Source organism: Gallinula chloropus, assembly GCF_964237585.1.
Source record: "Gallinula chloropus genome assembly, chromosome: 2".
Classification (NCBI taxonomy): domain Eukaryota; kingdom Metazoa; phylum Chordata; class Aves; order Gruiformes; family Rallidae; genus Gallinula; species Gallinula chloropus.
The window spans coordinates 140,791,866-140,814,466 of NC_140086.1; the positions used below are offsets into that span (position 1 = coordinate 140,791,866).

The window sequence follows — 22,601 nt, forward strand, 5'->3', positions numbered from 1 at the left end:
TTTATTCCATGCAATATACTTTCTGGTCCTTGGAACATCTTTTGCCAAAGGCTGAATTACTACAATAAATCCTGAGACATCAAGTGTAATTATACATTGTTTGGCATAGATTTTGCAGATCTCAGTCACTTTTTCACTTCTTATCAATATGTTGCAACATTCATGAGCAGGAACTCAGTTCTCACCTGAATCTTAAAAAGTCTTCAATGTAATTTTTTAAGAGAAAGCCTTTTATTTTTTATTTAATTTCTTTAAACTTCCATTAACAGGCATGGAACCTCCTGATCCAAAGATGTATCATGTAAATAAATAAATAAATAAAATTCTCTGCTTAAATAAGAATTGATATATGTCACCATAAAAATTTCTTTCAGGTCTTTTTCTCTGTACTGATCGGAGCTTTCAGCATTGGACAGACTGCTCCAAGCATAGAGGCAATTGCTAGTGCAAGAGGAGCTGCCTATGCAGTATTCAATATCATAGACAATGTGAGTATCTTCACCCTCACTCTCATTTCAAAACTGAAATACACTTCTTTTTAAAGTACAGGCAGTATTTATGGATATGAAGTTAGTAAGAGTAAATAACAGTGTGTAAAATAAGCAGAAATATAAACAGAAAAGCAGACAGAATGTGTCATTATTTGTCAGTTCCTCTTTGTCTTCTAGAGTTATCAGTACTTACTTCAGAGGTAAAAGTCCTGGATCTCTGAATCACTTGGTGTTGGACATATCCTCTAATGTTTTTTATCATGGAGTCCATGTCTAACTAGACACATTATCACAGCTGAAGTAGACATACAAGCATAAGTTTTGAGGTACCAGTGGCACCAACAATAGTGAAGAATTTTTTCCTTATGTTTAATCTAAATCTACTCTCTTTCAGTCTAAGGCCATTACCCCTTGTCCTATCACTGTATGCCCTAGTAAACATTCCTTCCCCAGCTTTCCCGTGAGACAGCTCTAAGGTCTCTCTGGAGCCTTCTCTTCTCCAGGCTGAATAAGCCAAACTCTCTCAGCTTGTCTTCAATTGCCAAGAGAGTCTGAAATCAGGGAAGCTGTGATTTTACTAGCTAATGAAGCTCTATGAAATGCAGTTGCATGTTTTGGATTCTTGTTAAGAAACTTCCAGACCCACCCTGTATGGAAACAAAACAGTTCGAATGGTCAGTTGAATGGTTCTTTCTCATATAAATTGTTTCAGCAGAAACAACTCTTTAGAGATGATCTGTTCAGGTTAATCATCAAGCAATGAAATGAACCTCAAATTATGGCTAGCTGTGGGTATAGTCCTAAAGAGAATGTACTAAATGAACACAAAAGCTTAAATGAAAAAAAAAAAGTATTCTTGCATGAGTAGATCATCAGTGTAGCAATGAGACAGCAAAACATTGTGTAATAGACATGTTTCAGAAATCTCTCCTAAATTAGATTAAAATTACATTTAATATATCTGCAGAATAATGGTGCACTCTAGGATTTCTTTATAGAAAAAATAATTATGAAATAAGTTGGATTTTATTTTATTTTATTTTATTTTATTTTATTTTATTTTATTTTATTTTATTTATTTTATTTTATTTTATTTTATTTTATTTTATTTTATTTTATTTTATTTATTTTATTTTATTTTACACAGGAACCTCAAATTGACAGTTATTCAGAGACAGGTCACAAACCAGACCACATTAAAGCGAACTTGGAGTTCCAAAATGTTCACTTCAACTATCCATCCAGACCAGACATTGAGGTACTGTAAATTAAACTTATATACATTACAGTTAAAAATGTTTATAAATTATTAGGAAAAAAAGTCACATAAAATTTTATTAAAAATACAAAAATTCCAAGTTGATACTCTAATTTATATAGAACTACCTTGCCATTGCAGTGATTTTAGCTAGAATTATTTACCTGTTGGTTGCATGTTTTTCTGAATATTTTTTTCTAAAACTACAGTCAGTGTGGCTGTGCAATAATACTTTAAATTCTGATAGCAATATGCATCTAACTTAAGGTTTATTCTATAGTAATAGTAATATGTTTAGTAGGTTTCAAAACTTCCTACAATTAAACTCTGTTAATATTATATCTCAACCAGTTAAAGAAAGCAGACCCAGCAAGGACTTGTTATATATGGAATAGAGATCAGAATCTATTATTTATCTGCCTAAACAGAGAATTTGTTTGCTTTTTAAGGGGAAAAAAATGTTCTGTTCAACAGTTCACTGAAATCAGTGGTAATCCAAAGGTTTTATATCAACTTCTATTTGATACTTTATTTACATTATATTTGAGTTATTCTACACAAGGTCTGTAAACCAGAAGATTAAATAAGGCTGCTTCATAAGTTTCAATTGTTATTACTTATGTTAGACTTCTTTTTTTGATCTAAAAATATGACTGCAAAATAAGACATACTAAAAGTTACGATTTTTCTATGCCTCTTGTTCCTAAACAGTGAGATATATTTCACTTGTAAAGCACACAAATATTGGTACTAAGGGTGAAGAGGCAGCGGTAGTGCTGAGGGCAGAAATTTAGGAAGAAAGAGATGGTGACGAGGACACAGGGCTGCAAGGTATTGGAGAGTACATTGGGAGAGTATTGGAACATATCATTGCATGGCTGTACATTTAGAATGGAAAAATGCACTTAGCTATGATGCAGATGCTGACATACAGGTATGCACAGTTCGTTGAGCCTAGTCCTTCTAGAAGACTAATTAGCAATAAATGTGCTTTTCTCCATTTCAATATACATTTCCAACCACAGAAGTTGTACAAAGTAGTGAAATCTGTACAGACTCCTGTACACCTTTTGTCTGTGTAAAGTAGAAACAAAATCACTTTATTCCTTTCTTCCTACTCAGGTGACCAACCCAATACTAGTTATATTCTTGAAAATAAAATGAAGGAGCAATTGCATGGCACCAAAGAGCTATGTTTACCCTTTGTAAGAGTCCCAAGGAAGGCAAAACTTTGTATCTTCCACGGTTGTGAAATGCTATATTTCATGCTAACTAGTACAAATAAGTTATATATTGTACAATGAAATGTCACTGTTGTAAAGAAGCCCCACCAGTAATTCCTGTCAAAAAGGGAACAATCAAGGATACTTCAAGGTTACTAAAATTATTTTCATTCCAAAACAACATAGAGTATATTTTGTCACTTTTAACTGTGAATTTTACTGTACAATAATTTTCCTGTAGTTTGCATGGTGCATTAAAGAAAAAGCTGAGGCAACATAATACAGAAGTGCTGCATCATGTTGGTTTTATATTGTATTTTAGTTAGTAGCTAGCAATCATATTGTTATTTTGTCATATGAACTGGTTCATGATAAATGTAATTGTTAAGTGTGTTGTATATTACATTGATATTAGACCAATTGTGATGTAAATATGAAGAAAATTCAGGTGAAGTAATTAGTTATCCAAAATTTAAACTCATATGTTTAGAAATTTTATTTTCTAAATGTGAAGCATATTTTATTGTAGGCTTTAGAGTTTCTTCAAATTTACACTGGCATTTTTACATACTGTTATGTTTTTGGTTACCTTTCTTACACGCACAGATACTGAAGGGCTTAAATCTCAAGGTTAGTTGTGGCCAGACAGTGGCCCTGGTTGGTGGCAGTGGCTGTGGGAAAAGTACAACTGTTCAGCTCATCCAGAGATTCTACGATCCCAAGGAAGGCACGGTAAGATACCTCAAGTGAGATGACTACTCTGTGTGTCACAGTTGGAAGTATAGTTCTGGTCTCACTGCTCTTGTTCCAATGACATAGTGAAGCCTCCCCTAAAAAGGCATGTGCCAGCCTGGGGGGAGAGGTTCCTTGACCAAAACAATTATTAAACGGTTTATGTCTGCTTCCTTTTGTTTAGATTACTATTGATGGGCAGGATATTAAAACCTTAAATGTAAGATATCTGCGTGAGATTATTGGTGTGGTGAATCAGGAGCCCGTGCTCTTTGCTACTACCATTGCAGAAAACATTCGTTATGGCCGTGAAGATGTCACCATGGAAGAGATTGAAAAAGCTACCAAGGAAGCAAATGCTTATGACTTCATCATGAAGCTACCCAATGTAAGCAAACCAGCTGCCTTGCTGAAATAACTTCTAAACTTCCCAGTGCCAAATAGTTCCTTAGAAGGGATTCTCATAAATGAAAGAATCTAGTTCCTGGAGCTGTGGCTAAGCAGATCTATGCAGAGCTTCCTCATAACTTTTGAGAAAAATGTTAACTTTAAAACTTTAGGTCATGGTTTGATGAGCATTTGAAGAACTACTAGAATTCCAGGGACACAAACAATTAATGGATATATCCAAGTGGGTGTTTATCCTGTAGGATTTTAGAGGGAGGAGAAGATGCTGCTGGGCCTGCTGACACCGATGTGCATTTTCTTTACACTGTTTTTCTTTGGTGAGAGGACTGTCCCAGTGAGTGTTTCAGAAATATATGTGTTTGTCTTGTAGAAGTTTGAAACAGTGGTTGGAGAAAGAGGGGCACAGCTGAGTGGAGGTCAGAAACAAAGAATAGCAATTGCCCGAGCTCTGGTTCGCAATCCTAAAATTCTTCTGCTTGATGAGGCAACGTCAGCTTTGGATACTGAGAGTGAATCAGTAGTGCAGGCAGCACTGGACAAGGTCAGTAGTATTCTAAAATGAAGCTGGTAAGCAGGAATGTAATATTTACTTTTTTTCCAGACATTTGTTGAAAGAACTTCAAAAAATAGAGGCCCTTATAAGTAAAAAATGTAAACTTGGGGTGGGCCAATCTTCTCTATACAGAGAATTTTGAGATCCTGCAGGTATGACAGAGAGAAATCATGTTTCAAGTGAGAATATGGAATTATATTTTCTTCATTATTAAGTTTAAATCAATGTCTTCTTAGTGTAAATACTGCAAATATCTGTCTTACAGACATATGTATTGTCATTCACCTACGTAATTAACCTGTGTTGAACCTCTACAGACAAAGTGAGCACTATCAGCATGTTTTAAGTGATTGCAGCAGTGACTTGACAGGAAACACTCCAAGGAAACATTACCTTCAGTTAACATGAACACTTTCCACCCTCTGATTATTTTTGTGGCCTTCCATCATGACCTGCTGGTCATGCTTCTTTTGATGCAACCCAGAATATGGCTGGCTTTCGGGATTGCATGTGTACACTATCAGCTCATGTCCAATTTTTGTTCAACCGTATTCCCAAATGCTTCTCTTCAGGGCTCCTCCCAGTCCATCCCTCAGTCTGTATTGATATTGAGGATTACGCTAACCCAGATGCAGGGCCTTGCACTTGGTCTTGTTCAACTTCATGAGGTTCATATGTTCCCAGTACTCAATACTGTCTAGGTTCCTCTGGGTGCCAGCCCTTCCCCCAAATAAATCAACTACACCACTTACTTGGTGTCTACTGCAAATTTGTGGAGTGTGCACTCAATCCCATTTATCTATGTTAGCAATGAAGATTTTAAATAGAATACTTCCCAGTATGGACTCATGAAAGACATCACTGAAGATGAACTCCATCCAGGTTCCAATATAATTCCACTGTTTGGGGTCATTATTTTGATTATTTAAAATAAAAGTTGCTTGAGCATTTTATTGCAGCCTGGTAATTAAAACAGCAAGCTGTAACATTATATACATTATGTGTGATATAAGTATCCAAAATAGTTAGTTGACAGGTAGTTCACATGGAATTTTAGAGAATTTTCTTTTCAATGAAGCTACTTGAGTTGGTAGTGACTTAGAGCTTAAAACACTGATATTTTTTAAACGTCAGTATGAAATATTTTCAAATGCTTCTGAATGTCAACTATCAGCAGATTTTAAGTTTTAAATTAACAACTATGGGCTTAAATGTAAAAACTCCGCATATTTTAAATTTTAAGGTTTATAACCTAATAATACTTTAAATTTTTAAATATTGAATGCTTTGTTTAAATATATTTGATCAAAATTTGATGGATATGTGTGCCTTAGTGAAAGATTGTGTCTAATATTAATGTCCAAGATAAATATTTTATGTCTGTTTTAAGGTGCTTATTGAAATATCTTTGGGGTTTTTTTTTGAAAGTTGCCTTTTGTTGTGAACCATTTTAATGTTTCCCTTATGTTTTATTCAACTCTAATATGAAGATGAACAATTTTTGAATATACTTAGAAATATTCATATCAAATGTCATTATTTCTAGGCAAGGGAAGGTCGCACCACAGTTGTTGTAGCGCATCGACTGTCAACAGTCCGAAACGCAGATCTTATAGCTGTGTTCGAAAATGGAGTTATCACAGAACAAGGGAATCATTTGAAATTGCTGGAGAGAAAGGGAATCTACTACAAACTCGTTAACATGCAGGTACTTTTTTCTTGCTAACTGTTGCCTCATTTTCTTTTTTGTATTCCATGCCCATAGTTACTGTCAGAAGTAAGGGGAGTTGTGCAGCATGTTTTGTTACAAAGAAAAAATAAAAGGACTTTGAAAGGAATGTAACTTGAGAGAGAATAATTCTAGTTTTGATACCTAATTAAACCCAGGATAATACATTTTTAATCCCCTAGAGGTTTAAACCTAAAAGAATACTTTAGATTTTCGTTTTGTGCATTCAATGCAGAGCAATTGACTACAGTAGTTTTCTATTCCATTGCTTGTTTTTAGCCTATGATGAAAGGTAAAATACAGTAGACAACACAGGATGATTAGATCATGGAATTTTTAAGATGCTTAATTATAATCCTTCATACTGAATTCTTTCTAAAGAAAAAAATGTGGAGGAATAGGAGAAAAAGATAAATAAACCAACTAGGCAGAGTGCCAAAACGTGCATATTTGAAGTTATGTAGATAGCAACAGAGATGAGAAATTAGTATGAATATCAAAAATGTATTAGCTATTAAGTGAAAAAGAAAATATTTTGATACATCCCAGTGGCCCATGTGATATGTTGTAGCTGAGTTTCACTGTAACCTTCTGTGTCTCTGGTGTTTTACTGCATAACCTCCATGCCCATTAAAGAAACTGAAACAGCTATCTCAGTATGTCAGACTGAAAAGAGTCAACTACGCCAATTAAAACATTTCTTCATAAAACAACTATGAGAATGCATGAGATAATGGGAAAAACTAGGAAATGTAAAAGTGAAAGAAAATAAAACCCAACAAAACGGTAAGAAAGCAAAAAAAAAAAAAAGCTCTTTTTAATATCAGTACAAAAAGCAGTGAGAAAAACACTTTCTGTAAAAAAAGAAATACAGGTTGAAGGCAACTTCAAATTCTGATACTATTAAATACCTAAGTGGTGGCTAGACATTTATTTATTCCATCAAAGACACTGGCAAAACTAACTACAAAGCAGGACGTTCTTCCAAACAGTTCAAATTTTTTTGTCAGAATTTCTTTTTGACCTGTTCTATCCTGAACTTCCTTACTGCATTTAAAGTCAAGAATTTTTAAGAGTTCTTAACTAAACAGAGGTAAGTTTTTTTCTCACTTCATGAATAAACAGTGGATGCAAATGGTTTACACTCGGTTTAGACCTGTGTTAGGAGTTTGTCCTGGTTCTGGCCAGGACAGTGCTGACTTCTCCAAGCAGCCAGCACAGGTGAGCTGAGCTGGCCTGGGCTGTTTTCCATACCACGTGACTGTCCTTATTCCAACCCACGGGGCTTTGTCTGTTTCTCCTCCGATGGAGAGGTAAAGGAGTGATGGAGGGGTGAGTGAGCAGTGGGTGGTGCTCAACCACTGCCTGGGGCTGAATTGCGACAGAATTAATTCATAAAAAAGAGCAGCTACTTCCACTCCCCATCCCTCCACTTAGTATAAGTATTTTCTTGAGAAGTAGTATACTCTTATATATGAATCAAGAACTTAAAAGAGATCTACTCAAATACAATGCAGGTTTTTCATATCTGCTTTATAGCATTATATTTTGCTATATCTTTCCACTCTTTCCACTGAAACAGTTACTTTTACTTTGATTACCTCATAATTATGAAAGTTCAAAGTAATATATGCATCGTGTTCTTCCCCTTTATAGGCAATAGAAGCTGAAGTTCCATCAGAAAATGATGAGAATGCACGTAGTGTCAAAAAACGTGATTCTGACCAGGAATTTGAAGAATCCTTTACTAAAGGATTGAGAAGACGATCAACTCGAAGAAGCATGAAAAAAAGTCCAGGAGCTGATGATGAAGCCGATGAGAAAATCAGTTCACCTGTAAGTATCTGTAAGGAGTAGCTGACACACCAGAAGGCTGTGTTGCCATCCAGCAAGATCTGGAAAGGCTGGGGAGTTGGGCAGGGAGTAATTTTATGAAATTCAACAAGGGCAAGTGTAGGGTGCTACACATAGGGAGGAATAACTCCATGCACCACCAGTACGGGTTAGGGGATGACCTGCTGGAAAGCATCTTTGGAAAAAGAGTCCTGGTGGGCAACAGGTTAACCATGAGCCAGCAATGTTCCCTTGTGGTCAAGAAAACCAATGGCATCCTGGGCTGTATGAAGAAAAGTGTGGCAATCAGGTTGAGAGAGGTTCTTTTTGCCCTCTACTCTGCACTGAGTGGTGCCCAGTGACAGGACAAGAGGTGATGGGCACAAATTTGAATATAGGAAGTTCCACCTAAACATGAGGAGGAAATTCAATCCTGTGAGGGTGCCAGAGCACTGGAACAGGCTGCCCAGAGAGATGTGGTGTCTCCATCCCTGGAGACATTCAGAACCTGCCTAGATGCTTTCCTGTGCAGCCTGCTCTGTCAGGGGCATTGGACTAGATCTTCTCCAGAGGTTCCTTCCAACCCCTATCATTTTGCAGAGTTGTTAATGAACATTTATTACTTTCAGCAAAGTATGTTAAAATTAAATTCATTCTTCTGATCCAGAAAGGGACAAGAAGAAGGAGGCATTTGATAGGATTGAAAAAAAATTTCGAATTTTCTAATTCTAAATATCTTTTGAATTATATTTGTAATTTGTTTTCTTATTCTCACCATGATTATACAAATGAAAGGGGACTTCAAAAATCTATAACAAGGATGAGTTTATTCTTGAAAATTAATTTGCTATTAAAGAAATATACCTACATATATTTGCTTACCATATCAACCTAATCTATACAGGTTAAAAGTTCATTTTTGGATCAGAAACAGAGTATTTGGCCCAACACACAACTCTTACAACAAATATTACCAAAGAAACATAGAAATATAACTGTAGTTATATCTGCAGCAAATGTCTTGCTGTTATAAATTGCTTAATGAGCAATTGCTTGAATTAATCTAGTCATGGATTGCACCCAACAATATACCCCAAATTAATATTTCAGTCACCATTGAGGGATACCAAGATTATTGATCAATGAGACTGAAATTGATATAAAATATGATGAAAAGAGCTATAGATATGTTCTAACAGCTCTTTCTTCCTTGTACTGAAATCGTAAAAGGAAATGTACAATCAGTTTATGATTCATGTTATTAAGAAATACACATTTTTATTTCCCCTGAGTAGATTCTGGGAGTAGGAAATGGACTATTATTCTCTTTTCTTCTCCTTATTTCTCCAAATACATACATACATGCTAGTAATAACAAAATTCCCCTTTTTTTTAGAATGAAGAATTACCTCCAGCTCCATTTCTGAAAATTATGAAGCTGAACAAATCTGAATGGCCATACTTTGTAGCTGGAACTTTATGTGCAATTATCAATGGAGGTTTACAACCTGCATTTGCTGTCATATTTTCAGAAATTATAGGGGTAAGTTTGAATAAAAAATGCAATAACCTATAAAGTTCACATAATTTATTTCTAATAAAACCAGGTCTTAAGTAATCACTGCATAATAAAGTTGATGAGTGGATGAAGCACTATTACAAAGATCTGAAGAATTACATGAGATTTACAAGATCCTAAAAATCTTGCTACAACCTTACATTTGTTTGCTACACCTATAATCATACGTAACATATGCTCAGATTTTATATGAATGCAAATAACTAACAGTTCTTGAGAAATATGCAAGTATTTTAAATTATTAGTTGATTCAAAACAATGTTTTTAATATTATTTTATAGATTTTTTCAGAAACTGACCGCACCATTTTAAGAGAAAAGAGCAACTTATATTCAGTGCTGTTTTTAGTCCTTGGGATCATTTCCTTTTTTACTTTCTTTTTTCAGGTATGTTTTATTATTTTAGCTTTACTATAATTGTTCATCATCGTCCTGGCTTCAGTTAGGATAGAACAAATTTTCACAAGGAGCCAGCACAGGTGAACTGAGCTGGTCAAGCGTGTTTTCCATACCATGTGACATCATGCTCCCTATAAAAGAGGGCTAGTCAGGGAGGGAAGGGGAGAGGGGAGGGTGGTTTCCATGCAGCTCTGGGATGGTCTGAATGTGGGCTGAGTGTCCAGTTGGTTGTTGTGTCAGTGAAGTGCTTTTTGTTATTACCATTTCTGTATTCTGTCACAAGTTCTCTTGTTGTTGGTTCCCTCTCCCTGTGCTTTGTCAGTAAACTTTCCTTATCCCAATCCCACAGTTTGCTTTTGTTTGTCCATTTCTCTTCCCCACCCTGCTGAGGGAGGGGTGAGTGAGCCACTGTGTGGTGCTCAGCTGTCCTCTGGGGCTGAACCACTACAATCATGTCTTAGTAACATGATCTGAAATATACTAATAATTTGTATCATCTTAATACATGTCTCCAACTCAACTAGAACCCTCATTTATAGTAGTAGATGTGCCTTGTGCTAAATGGAATCTTTTTTGACCTAGAACTCTTCTTAGAGACCTTCTAACCTATTCTGCCCTATTAAATTCAGAACTTCCTCTATTCTTCAGCAAACACATCTCAGCATGAAAGTCTGGATTCTTTTTTCTGTTGCTACCAAACAGCCAACCCCTCCAGCCTTTATACCATACCATACCATACCATACCATACCATACCATACCATACCATACCAATTTCCTGCCATAGCTCTACAATTTTTTATTCCCCTAACCCTTTCCCCATTCAAGTCTTACCTTACTTCAGCTCCCTCCCACCAAGATTCCCAGGACCAGTTCCTCAAGTAAAATCCATCATGCTTCTCCTACTTAAATACTAATTGTTGAACAATAACACCTCATCCCCTGCTCTCACTGATCTTTATAACAATCTAAACTTTTACATAAAAAGTATTCTAACTTTACTCTAAATCTTACATGTATCTAACTACTACAGCAGTGTCACAGGAAAAAGAAACAAAAAAGTAGTAATCATACTGGTGCAAACTTTGGCATTTAAATATTTTCATACATGGTCTGGTTTATAATATCTGAATGTGTTTGCATATTTTTAGCCATTACATGAGCCTACACAGTAAATTAATAAAGTGCACGCAGGACAGCAGCATAAACAGTCTCTTGCAAAAACTTCCTGGTCTATATATGGAATTGTCTTGTTGCACGTACATGCAAGAAGGCCTTAAGTGTACAAGACTGAGTTGTAGATGGCTATGATACGCCTGCTATCATATGTTCAGACAATGTTTTAAGTAAGAGTGGAAACAGTTCATTGAGATTTAACACCCCCAAATTAGCGAGAATGAATACCATTTAAAACATTCCTGTAATTTCTTTATATAATGCACATTCTCTGATGGTCTTTACTGATTTTTTCTAAGTCATGTACTTGTTGAAATTTACTGACAGTATAGAAGCACACCAAAGATAATGCTAAAAGTCAACTGAGAAATATTTGGAGATTGGAATATGCCATAGTAATTTTTCTTAGTTACTTCTGTGTTGTTTTAAGAATATTCAATTTCATGAATGTAGATTCCAAACAATAAATATTTGAAATCACATAAAGGTGGTAGTGAGCAAAACAAAGCTAATTATAAACATTGGTGTCACAAATCTGACTTAGGTAAGCTCAGGTAAAAATGAAGGCAAAGGGTTGATTAGTGATCTTTTCCCTGAAGCATGCTGGTGAGGCAGTGCTGGGAAATACTGCTATGCTCCACACATTTTTTTTGAAAAATAGTATTTGAGTGTCTGTATTATGCATCTACTAGAATTTATGACCATTAAGCCTGGGTTTACATTTGCTTTGTGCAATCAGGACCACAGTATTTTGTATTGTGACATTGTAGAGATAATGACTCTAAAATATTTATTGAGCAAACACAAAAAATGTAATAGTATGTTGTGTTGTACTTTTTCTCAAATAGGGTTTCACATTTGGCAAAGCTGGAGAAATTCTTACAATGAGACTTCGATTCATGGCATTTAAAGCAATGCTTAGACAGGTAAAGATAACGAATATTCTGATTTCTAAAGTTTAAAAAATAATTACTATTATAAATACCATAAGATAACTGTATTCTATGTTATTGTATCATATTATGACTTGTTCACAAAGGAGTTTCTTTAAACCAGTCTAGAAACCAATTTGGCTAGTTCCATATGGTTAGCAAAGTATCCTTAGAGGGAGCCTTAAATCGATCCAAGTGCAATAGTTTTTTATGTGCTCCTTGCAAAGACATATATTTACAGCCAAGTTACTATGGCCTGACAAGCTGATGTGCACCCACAGTATCCCATGTTGTGTTAATTTGTCTGTTTTACTTTTTTGGTGCGCTTTCTCCCCTAAAGAAATGTGATACAGTGCACCTTACATTGAAACTGACTTCAAATATCTGATTTAAATTTTAGTGTTCCCAAATCTGGAATAGTCAGCAATATGATAGTGAGATTGTGTAGTTAACCCCACTTTCAGAGTTAAAATATTTCATAGTGCTTTTACCTAATTCATGTAGTTAGGTAAATTGTCCTTAATCTTCCATGATTTCGGGATACGTATTTTAGATTTTCAGTCACACAATATATTTCTGGGGCTTTATGTCTCAATTCATGTGAACATGCCTGTTCGATTGCAATGTGCACAGAAAACTTGCGGTCTGAAAAACTATGATTTACAGATTAGCCTCACTGAAAGAAAAATCCTACAATTGAGTCTTAGGGTCACAAATACCAGTACTACATCACCAGGTCTTCATTCCATGTATATTACACAGGAAAGTTAATCCAATATTTGGTCACACATGGTGAATAAATTATAAACAGTGTATCTGACCCCAACAAATGACTTTGAGCATATATACCAGTTTGTTTGGGTTTCTTTATTGTCTCATAGCTCCCAAGTAGGCTTCGCTCCCAAATAGGCTTCTTCAGTCTGGGGAGAAAGTAATGAATGAATTGGAATTTTTTTCCTTTGAAAATGCTTTACACTTAATCCATCCCCAAACAGCTTTTCCAATTGTAAAGGAGTGTGACTAAAGAGTCATCTCCTCCAAGGAGGTACAGGTTCAGCAGCAGGGGGAAAGTGTAGATTGTGGGTTTGGGAATCTCCCAGGCTACTTTGCTTCGTTCTCGGCAGTGACAGTGGACACATCAGATCATCCACAAGCATGCACTTTTTTGTAAAAATATTCAATGCACAATGAAGGAATTAGGCTTAACTAAAAATGCAGAACTGATTCGCTGCCACATGCACAGTCCTCTGACACTAAACTTGGTTATATTAGGAAGAACTCGGGTTTTCTTTGCATCTATAGGAAATGTCCAAACACTGATTCTAAGAAAAATGTTTCTTATTGTAGGACATGGGCTGGTTTGATAATTCTAAAAACACCACTGGAGCATTAACTACAAGACTTGCTAATGATGCCTCGCAAGTGAAAGGAGTAAGTAAAATTTTGGTTTGGAATTTTTCATATATGGTTTTGTATCTAGTAAAGCTACAGCTTGGATTTGACTTGTTGGATAACAGTCTTGACTTTGACAACTACAATTTACTATAAAACAATAGCTGGTATAGAATACACTAATGTGCTTTATAACAATAATGGTTATATATGTGTATAAAATAATATCTACTACTGTGCTGTATTGTGATCTTCATTATTAAACAAATTCCTTGGGAAACTCTTTATCTAACAAGTCTGTTTAGAGATATCTTATTTACTTAAATATTTGCATCTGATTTTATCCAGCTTACAATCTCCCACTGTCTTTTTGATCCTACAGATTCATATAAAAACAGACATAGTAGCAATAGACTTCCTTTTCATTGTTCTTTTTTGAAGATTCTTTAATGTAATTTGTGAACTTTAAAGGGTCTGTAATATTAGGCTAAAGAGCATTCAATGTATTTATTTGTGTATGATTAAGTAAATTTTTACTACTACATGAAGTTACAAGATTTTTTTTTAACTGAAGAATTCTGTAGTATCTTTGGTTTTATAAGTCAAACATTTAATTTTCTTCTTTATTGGTCTCTGTGCGATGACTTATAAAGGTAGCTGCATTATCTACAAAATGTGACAGATTTTAATGTTCAGTTGTAAATATAATGACACGATATGCTTAAAGTCCGTTCTACTTCAAGGGCAGAATTTAGAAATTGCAGTGCAAATTTACATAATCAGAATATGGGGAGAGAATAATTAAATATGATTGAGATAATTTTCTAAAAAATCATTTTAAAAACTCCCATTTTGAAAAATAGCGAAACTGAGTTAAGACTTTCTAAACAGCATTTTGAGAATGAGGAATATTACAGGTGGAAACATTTTCCTTCTTTAAGATGTACTTTAGCAAGAAATGTCTTTTTTCTTTCTCCAGGCAACTGGTACCAGACTGGCATTAATTGCCCAAAACATAGCTAACCTGGGGACTGGAATCATTATATCATTAATTTATGGCTGGCAGCTGACCTTGCTACTTTTAGCTGTTGTACCAATCATTGCAGTGGCAGGAATGATTGAAATGAAGATGTTAGGTGGGCATGCCAAAAAAGATAAAGTAGAGCTGGAATCTGCAGGAAAGGTGGGTCTAGAAAAGTTTATCTATTTCTATGTAATGTATAAAGTCATGTTTACCAAAGAATTGTTGATGGATAATCATAATATTTAACTTCCAGAGACAGCCAGACTCTATGTAGTTACACTAGTAGACCTACAGAGCATATCACCTCTTCAATAATAACTGAAGATAACAACATCATATTATGTTATTAACTGATATTTTATAATTGATAAACCCAGAACGTGCTAAGCACTTTCAGGCACATTTTTTTTTCCTTCCAGTTCTGATCATCTTTGTCTTCCTTATTTTGCCTCCTTCTTCATGTTGCCAATCTTTTTTCTTTTCTGTCATCCCTTTTTGGCATGTCATTTTTCTTACATATATTATACTGCTTCCTCCCCTCCCCATGTTATTAATTTTTGCAGGGATAATATATATATGTTCACTGGATTTTGACTCTGATTGCCATTGCTTTATTACTTTAGTAGAAGAGAAAAGTGAAAACTGAAAAGTGAGAAGGCTAGACTCTTGTTTAAGAGATTAGGCATTTAATATCACTTCATTCCAAAGATCCTTTTGGGACAGAACAACTATTTCATTACTTCCCAGATATTGCTTTCTTCAAGGTAAAACTTTTCTAAAATACCTTCCTATATTTTCAAAAGTAATTGAGAAGAAAATAATTTATTTAAGGCCATGCACAAAAGCAATAGTATTGATCTTCAGATTTGGAATTTAAATCAATGTGTCTGTGTATGTACTCACAGTCTAAAGTCTACTTTGTGGTAACTGGAAATGCTGTAGTGTCTAGGTGTCCCCCAGCTGCCATTTCAGAAAGGTGTGTGTCTACTCTATGTTCTATGTTGTGTCTCCTATGCCTTGCTCAAATGTTTGGAGTATCCTAGAGCACTTCCAATGGCACAAACCACCTACATGTGGGCAGCAGAATTAGTCCTTCCCACTCCAGTCAACAATCCTGGACGAAGAGACTGGGTAGGCACATAGTGCTTAGGCAGATATCCATTGACCACACTGGTAGCTTAAGCACCTAAATGCAAGTGTCTTAATCTGGATCTGAACAACCCTTTCCAGTAACTTCTATTTATTAAATGGGATTTATTTCCTGCTATCGTGTCCGTAGATAAAGTTGCTCGAATCATTTTTGTCCCTCTAAGTCCACAGGAAATTCTGTATAATTATCTTTCCATGGGGATTTTTTTTTTTTTTTTGTGCAAGACAAAGGATGTGTTTCCTTTCCTTTTAACTGACTACACTAACTTAATTTCTTCTGCTTCTTGTTTCTAACAGCTGAACATTTATTTAATCTTTTTTGTTGTTGTTGTAAGATATGACAGAAGAAAATAGGCACTAGAGATTTTCTTATCAGAAAACTGAGCATCATCAGAAAAATCTCACTGTCATGAAAAGAAACATGTAAAATGCTTACTTTTGATATCAAAGGTCCATGATTTTATTAAAAATTATGAAAAAGATTAAGTTTTATTCCAGCATATTCTTTTTTATTCATTTAGAATAAGGAATTGCAACACAATCTTAACTTTCCATTAAAACATTTGTATGTCTATTGCAGATTGCTACAGAAGCCATAGAAAATATTAGAACCGTGGTCAGTTTGACCCGAGAAAGAAAATTTGAGTTTATGTATGGAGAACATTTGCATGGACCATACAGGTATATAAAATAACTAAGTTAAAACCCCCATGTATTTAAAGTGTATGATTTAATGTAAAATTTAATTACATCAGTTTATAAATGCAGTTATGGTGGGAAACAAGTAGGGGTGGTGCTAAAACATCCACTATAATAATTGTGTGGTTAGCACACAGTGCAGAATGTGAAAGATACAGCTTTAGCTTTTTTCTTAGGCTGATATGTTTTGAGTCCATATATGTCACAACTTGCAGGACCATGCCTAATCATTCTCAGGTTTGACATTGATGAGATTGCTCCAAGACTTTAATCTTAATGCTATTCCAGTATAAGTAAGAGCTTATTGCCCCATGGGTCCACTTATCAGGAAGAGATAGGATATGTGTTTTTCAGTTAATATTTCAGTGCATGTTAAAACACTGATGGGGCAAAAAGTTTCTATTATATAAAAATTGAGCTTAGGCCTTCTGTTTTCCTGCAATAATGCACAAATCAGCTGTGTAAAAGAGAAGTCACAACAGCCTCTTAAGCAGAAAAGCACACTTGTGAATGTGGTTCCTGTTTGTTGTGGTTAGATTTTGTTTTTACCAGTAGGAATCATGAAGTTGTGACTCAGTAATAGCATCAATTAACTTAAAATATGCTTTTTCTTTTTTCTGGTAGAATTCATAGGTATGGAAAATTTTCTCTCTGCCTTGTTTTAATCACAGGCATCGTTTTATCACCCAAAATCTATTTTCTGTATCATACATGCAGGCGTAATCCTATTAGAAAGAAGAATTTTGACTGATTAAATTGAAAAAAAACAGATTCTCCAGTGTATAACTGTTTAATAGCTTGTTCAACACAAAATTACAAATAAATCTAATATTACACAAAAATTTGACTTTGGCTGAAGGTGAGCTGACAGTTCTGCCCTTTTTTTCCCCCTTTTACATGATGCAGCAGTACAATTTCAAACATGTTATTCACATCTTCAAAATGGCCTGAACTGTAAAGTGGTTTAATACTCAAACTATGAGATTATACACAGCAACTAAGGTGTCATGTTTTTCTTCACCCATGTGCCAAGCTGTTATTGGAACTAAATAAAATTCTGGAAACAAAACTAACTTTCCCTTGGACACTGTGTTGTTTAAGCATGAGTATAAGCATTCATAACAGTATATCAGAAATCAATAAAATTATTTTTGCATATTAAGATTTAAGTATGTTTGTACATTTTACTGAAAATATATGTTCTCTCTTACAGAAATTCTGTGAAGAAGGCACATATATTTGGATTGAGTTTTGCCCTTTCACAAGCAATGATGTTCTTTACCTATGCTGGCTGTTTCCGGTTTGGTGCCTATCTAGTGGTAAACGGACACATGGAGTTTAAAAGTGTGTTTTTGTAAGTATCTCCTTTACAAATTTTTTGTTCTGTCACTGCAGAGAAAGGTCTTTGTTTACTACTAGATATATCATGAATCCATTGGGTAAGTTATGAAAAAACAGGCCAACTCTTGTTCTGTACTTAAATTTTTAATTTAAACAGGTACTGCAAATAAAATATGATTCTTATTTGCAGTATTCTTAGAATATGTATTCAATTTTTAATTATACAAAGAATAACACAATTTGTCTCTAAGGGTACTTTATAGGTTTTTAAGGGCAGAAACTGTACAAAACCAGAAGGAATAATTTTGAAATTTGAAATAGCTTATCTGTAGCTTCTTACCCTTATATTTTGGGTTTATAATCATTGCTTAGCCAATCATTGAACATAATACCTTAGAGCCCCTATCATAACCCATATCATATTCTTCTAGGTCATTTCCAAATAAATATATCTTTTAATTTAAGAAGCAATAGCTTTACAAGTATGAAAGGAATGAGATTGTACCAGTATGGACCTTGATACCTAAGAAAGACCAATCATACCAATTTTTCGGTGGCAACCTGATTAGTGATAGTTAAGACAGCTCATTCTGACTGGAAGATTTTGGAAAGTGTCTGCATCCCATCTGCCAGCTGAACATATCAAGCCAGCTGTGGGAGTGAACTTCCAGTAGCTCAGTTAAGATTTGGAAAGGATTGTCTGACCTAAACCTGTGAGCTTCTAAGAACTTCTAAGCTTTTCAAATACAGAATAAAACAGATTAGTTTGTATAGTTCTGAAGATAAAAGATAAAATTCATATAAATTATTTTACCTTGCCTTAAAGTAGGCTAAGAGGTCTTATTTATCTATTAGCATTTCTCAGTGATAAGTAATCCTACATTGTGTGGCAGTTATTAATAAACCATTCTAATGTAGCCTGCAAAGATACATCTACATTCATCATAAAACAATAGTAGTGTGGCTTTTCGCCTTTTTTTTTTTTTTGTGTTGTGAACCCTTCCATTTTTTTTCCAGCAGAACTGTGGTAGCAGATTAAATCTCTATTGTCACCTTGTTACAGGCTTGATTTCTTATTTTCCTTAAAGCCTTAAAAATGAGCCACTGAGTCACTCTCTCAGAAGCCACTGAACCATGTGGGAGGATACCACAGCAGTAACAGAATAGGATTTGAGTAAAAATTTTACCAGTCATTGACTACTTTCCTCCTAGTCCCAGATTAAACTTAATATAGTTAACCAGTATTAATAATTCAAGAAAATAGTGCTAATAATCACAGAATCACAAGGTTCGAAAAGCCCTTTAAGATCATCGAGTCCAACCGTCCCTATCCTACACTAAACCATATCTCTATGGTTTTGTAACTCTATGGTAAGTAACAAAAACATTGGATTTGGAATGCAGGTTTGTTTATCTCACTTCATTAAAAGAGGATAAACCCACATTTTTGGCATTAAATGAGTAATTGAAGAAATAATAGTTGGTTACAACTTTGTTCTTTTTAAATTTAGCTCCCTTTTTTCTCTGTGGAGAAGAAAAAGTTGACTGCAGCCCCATTTCCATTGTGCTTTTCTTCACTGTCTATCTATTGATTCTTGTTTCCTGATTTTTTTCAGAGTGTTTTCAGCTATTGTATTTGGTGCAATGGCATTAGGACAAACCAGCTCTTTTGCTCCAGACTATGCCAAAGCCAAAGTATCAGCAGCTAACTTGTTTCAGCTGTTTGAAACAGTCCCTAAAATAGACAATTACAGCGAGGAAGGAGAGAAGCTTGTAAGTAAGCTATGTATAATGGGTGATATTATTTATTGACAGTATGGACAGCTCTCTTCTTATTTCTTTCAAAGTGACTTTTCTTCTTCTGATTGCTTCCTTATGTCAACAAATTCTCAACACTTTAACCAAACAGCATGGGCCAAGCTCTCTCTTGTGAGTCCTAAAGGCTATTTGTTTTGAAAATATGTTTAAGGTACAACTTGGATGGAATTCAACCAGCAGAATTATGAACATTTTCAAAATATTTCAGTGCTGTACTTTGATTTTATAGTTTCCCAATGATTCAGAGCACAGCCTGAAAGTCATCATTCCAGCGAATGCAAAATCTATTGATTTTAGCAAGAGAAAAAAAAAGATTTCTGCAATTCTGTTTGAATTATTGTCAATTTGTCTTAAAGCTGTATCAGTGATACTGTGGTACTGTTTTAATTATAGGAAACATTTTCAGGAAGCATAACAATCAAAGATGTGGCATTTAACTACCCAAACCGACCAGAGGTCAAAATCCTGCAAGGTTTGAATCTAAAAGTAGAAAAGGGACAGACTCTGGCTCTTGTTGGTAGCAGTGGCTGTGGAAAGAGTACTGTTGTTCAGCTGCTTGAGAGATTTTATGATCCACTTGATGGAGAAATGGTAAGGTTTTTTTTAAATAAATTTTAACATGTTAATTGAGGGTGTGCTTATTTGGTTTTATGTGGTGTGATAAAGTATAATAGATACTTCTAGTTTTATTTTTTTAATATTTTATTAATAAAGACAAGCAATGGCTCATCAGGGTGCTTTATTTAAATGCAATGAAGAATATAATGGAAAAAGTCCCAGTTTCCCACAGTATGATGAATTAATGAAACAAGATCTGTGTGGTAAAAATATACCTGATCCACAGACTAATGATGTCTTTGAGGTTTTTATGTTAAGAACACTTTAAAAGTTATTAAAAATATATATCTACTTCTGTATAATGTAGTAATAGAATGTCATCTATGTTCTTTCTTAAGCCAGAGAACATTTACAAAAATAATTATCATAATTTTTACTTGTCAGAAACGTGTTTCAGAGTATGCCCACTTACCAAGGAATAGATTGTCAATACTTTTAGTAATCTTGGTTTATATTATATCTAGCATTTCTCACACTTCTTATTTAGCAATTTTACATATTTTATCACATAATGATTTGTTTATTGCTATTTTCTCTTTGATGTAAATGTGCACAGAGATTTTGTTTGAAAAAGAACCCCCACACATTTTGGGTTGGATGAGGTAAGACTAAGAAAGATTTCAGAAATTATCTCTGCAAAGATACTCCCAAAAGACAATGTAATAAATAAGGCTTAGATGCAGTGGGCAAGATTTTTTAGGTTAGAAGTGTCTACACAGATCCAGTGCAGCAAACTGATGTGAAGAAAGAAGTAGCACAGGTACCTCAGAAGTATGTTTCAGTCAAGGAATTCATCACCAATGTTTTTGACCATGTATCCACGAATAACCAACAATGGTTTACTGAAGGGAAAAGCATAGACCTCTGGGATAGTGAGGACTATACTAGTTTGCTAAAGAGAGTAACTGTGCCTAAGTGTTGTGCTGTTTGGTATGGGGGATCCAAAATGCATAGTAACTGAGTTCTCTAGCCCTATCAGTGATTTTTCACATCAGATAAAGAATGAGAAGCAGACCTTATCAGCCTGCAAATCCATTGGCATTCTAAGGAAAAGAAATGCAAATACCTATGTGGTTGAAAGCAATTTCCTTTCCAGCTTTTTTTTTTAATTCCCCTATTACATCTGCAGATGTAGAAATGCTGACACTGATTTAAGTGGATTTTGAATCAGGTTCATCACGATCCTTCATTTGAAAAGCAATTATGTTGGCTGTGAATTGGCTGTTATAGGAAAAACTATGGAATTAACAGATTTATCATGTCCAGTACCTGTGCTATGAAGAGGGTAATTCTATAGTTATCCAGCTGATTGTGCACTCAACACAGAGCAAGCACTGCACTGGGCAATTCTAGTGGAGATGTAACAGTCCTCTTAGCATCTTAGATGTTTGTGTCCAAGTTGAAATTACTTGTATAATTATAAAACTGATATACCCAGAAAAAAATAATAAATCCTTTGTCATCTAATAGACAGTGATAGCAACACAGTAGCCAAACTTAGCAGAAGCATGACAGGGATGCTACTAAAGAGAACTGCCTCTAAATGACATCTTAAGGCATCCAGAAGTAAATTTGTGCATTGTCAGGCCTTACATTGCAATTACATTTAAGAATGGCTTAGGAGTGTCTGAATGAATGAACCCAACTCTTCCTTTATTTTAATGGATTAGTACTGCAAATCTCATCGGTGGGAACATACATGCAAAATAAAGGAAAGTTTTCCTCCTGAAGAAAAGAAATAACTTTATACAAAGTTCTTTGAAGTTACTTCAGCATATCCTATCTTCCACTGTCTTCAAAATCCTGATTAAATCTTGAAACAAAGAAAAGAACTGAGGTAGCAGCAAAGGGACTAAACTCACTTCTATGTAATTGCCTTTAGAAAATTTTGGAACATAGAGGAGAAGGAGGGGAAGGGATTAGGTGACCTTCTGATACAGTATCTCTAAAGAAAGAGCTGCAATTACATAACTTATGTCTCAAATACACACATAGCCATGTGACTGAAATTTAAAATGTTTGGTTTCTCAGCTTTTTGATGGCAAAGATGCAAAGACACTAAATATCAAATGGCTGAGAGCTCAGATTGGGATCGTCTCACAAGAGCCAATCCTGTTTGACTGCACGATTGCTGAAAACATCGCATACGGAGATAACAGTCGGGACGTGTCACATGAGGAAATTGTCAATGCTGCAAAAGAAGCTAATATTCACTCCTTCATTGACTCTCTGCCAGATGTAAGTTATTCC

General features: G+C 34.8%; 1 protein-coding gene across 1 annotated transcript in view; it reads left to right on the plus strand.

Annotated features, from left to right (window-relative positions):
• LOC311188675 (ATP-dependent translocase ABCB1-like) overlaps positions 1 to 22,601 on the plus strand; it is a 36,687-nt gene that overhangs the window by 10,849 nt on the left and 3,237 nt on the right. The window contains exons 11-27 of the mRNA XM_084260143.1: positions 375 to 488; positions 1,639 to 1,749; positions 3,579 to 3,704; positions 3,889 to 4,092; positions 4,483 to 4,653; positions 6,212 to 6,373; positions 8,051 to 8,230; positions 9,624 to 9,770; positions 10,088 to 10,192; positions 12,227 to 12,304; positions 13,658 to 13,741; positions 14,682 to 14,885; positions 16,456 to 16,556; positions 17,788 to 17,928; positions 19,532 to 19,688; positions 20,127 to 20,324; positions 22,383 to 22,589. Coding sequence (XP_084116269.1) covers positions 375 to 488; positions 1,639 to 1,749; positions 3,579 to 3,704; positions 3,889 to 4,092; positions 4,483 to 4,653; positions 6,212 to 6,373; positions 8,051 to 8,230; positions 9,624 to 9,770; positions 10,088 to 10,192; positions 12,227 to 12,304; positions 13,658 to 13,741; positions 14,682 to 14,885; positions 16,456 to 16,556; positions 17,788 to 17,928; positions 19,532 to 19,688; positions 20,127 to 20,324; positions 22,383 to 22,589 — 2,490 coding nt within the window. The remainder of the gene's footprint in view (positions 1 to 374; positions 489 to 1,638; positions 1,750 to 3,578; positions 3,705 to 3,888; positions 4,093 to 4,482; positions 4,654 to 6,211; positions 6,374 to 8,050; positions 8,231 to 9,623; positions 9,771 to 10,087; positions 10,193 to 12,226; positions 12,305 to 13,657; positions 13,742 to 14,681; positions 14,886 to 16,455; positions 16,557 to 17,787; positions 17,929 to 19,531; positions 19,689 to 20,126; positions 20,325 to 22,382; positions 22,590 to 22,601) is intronic.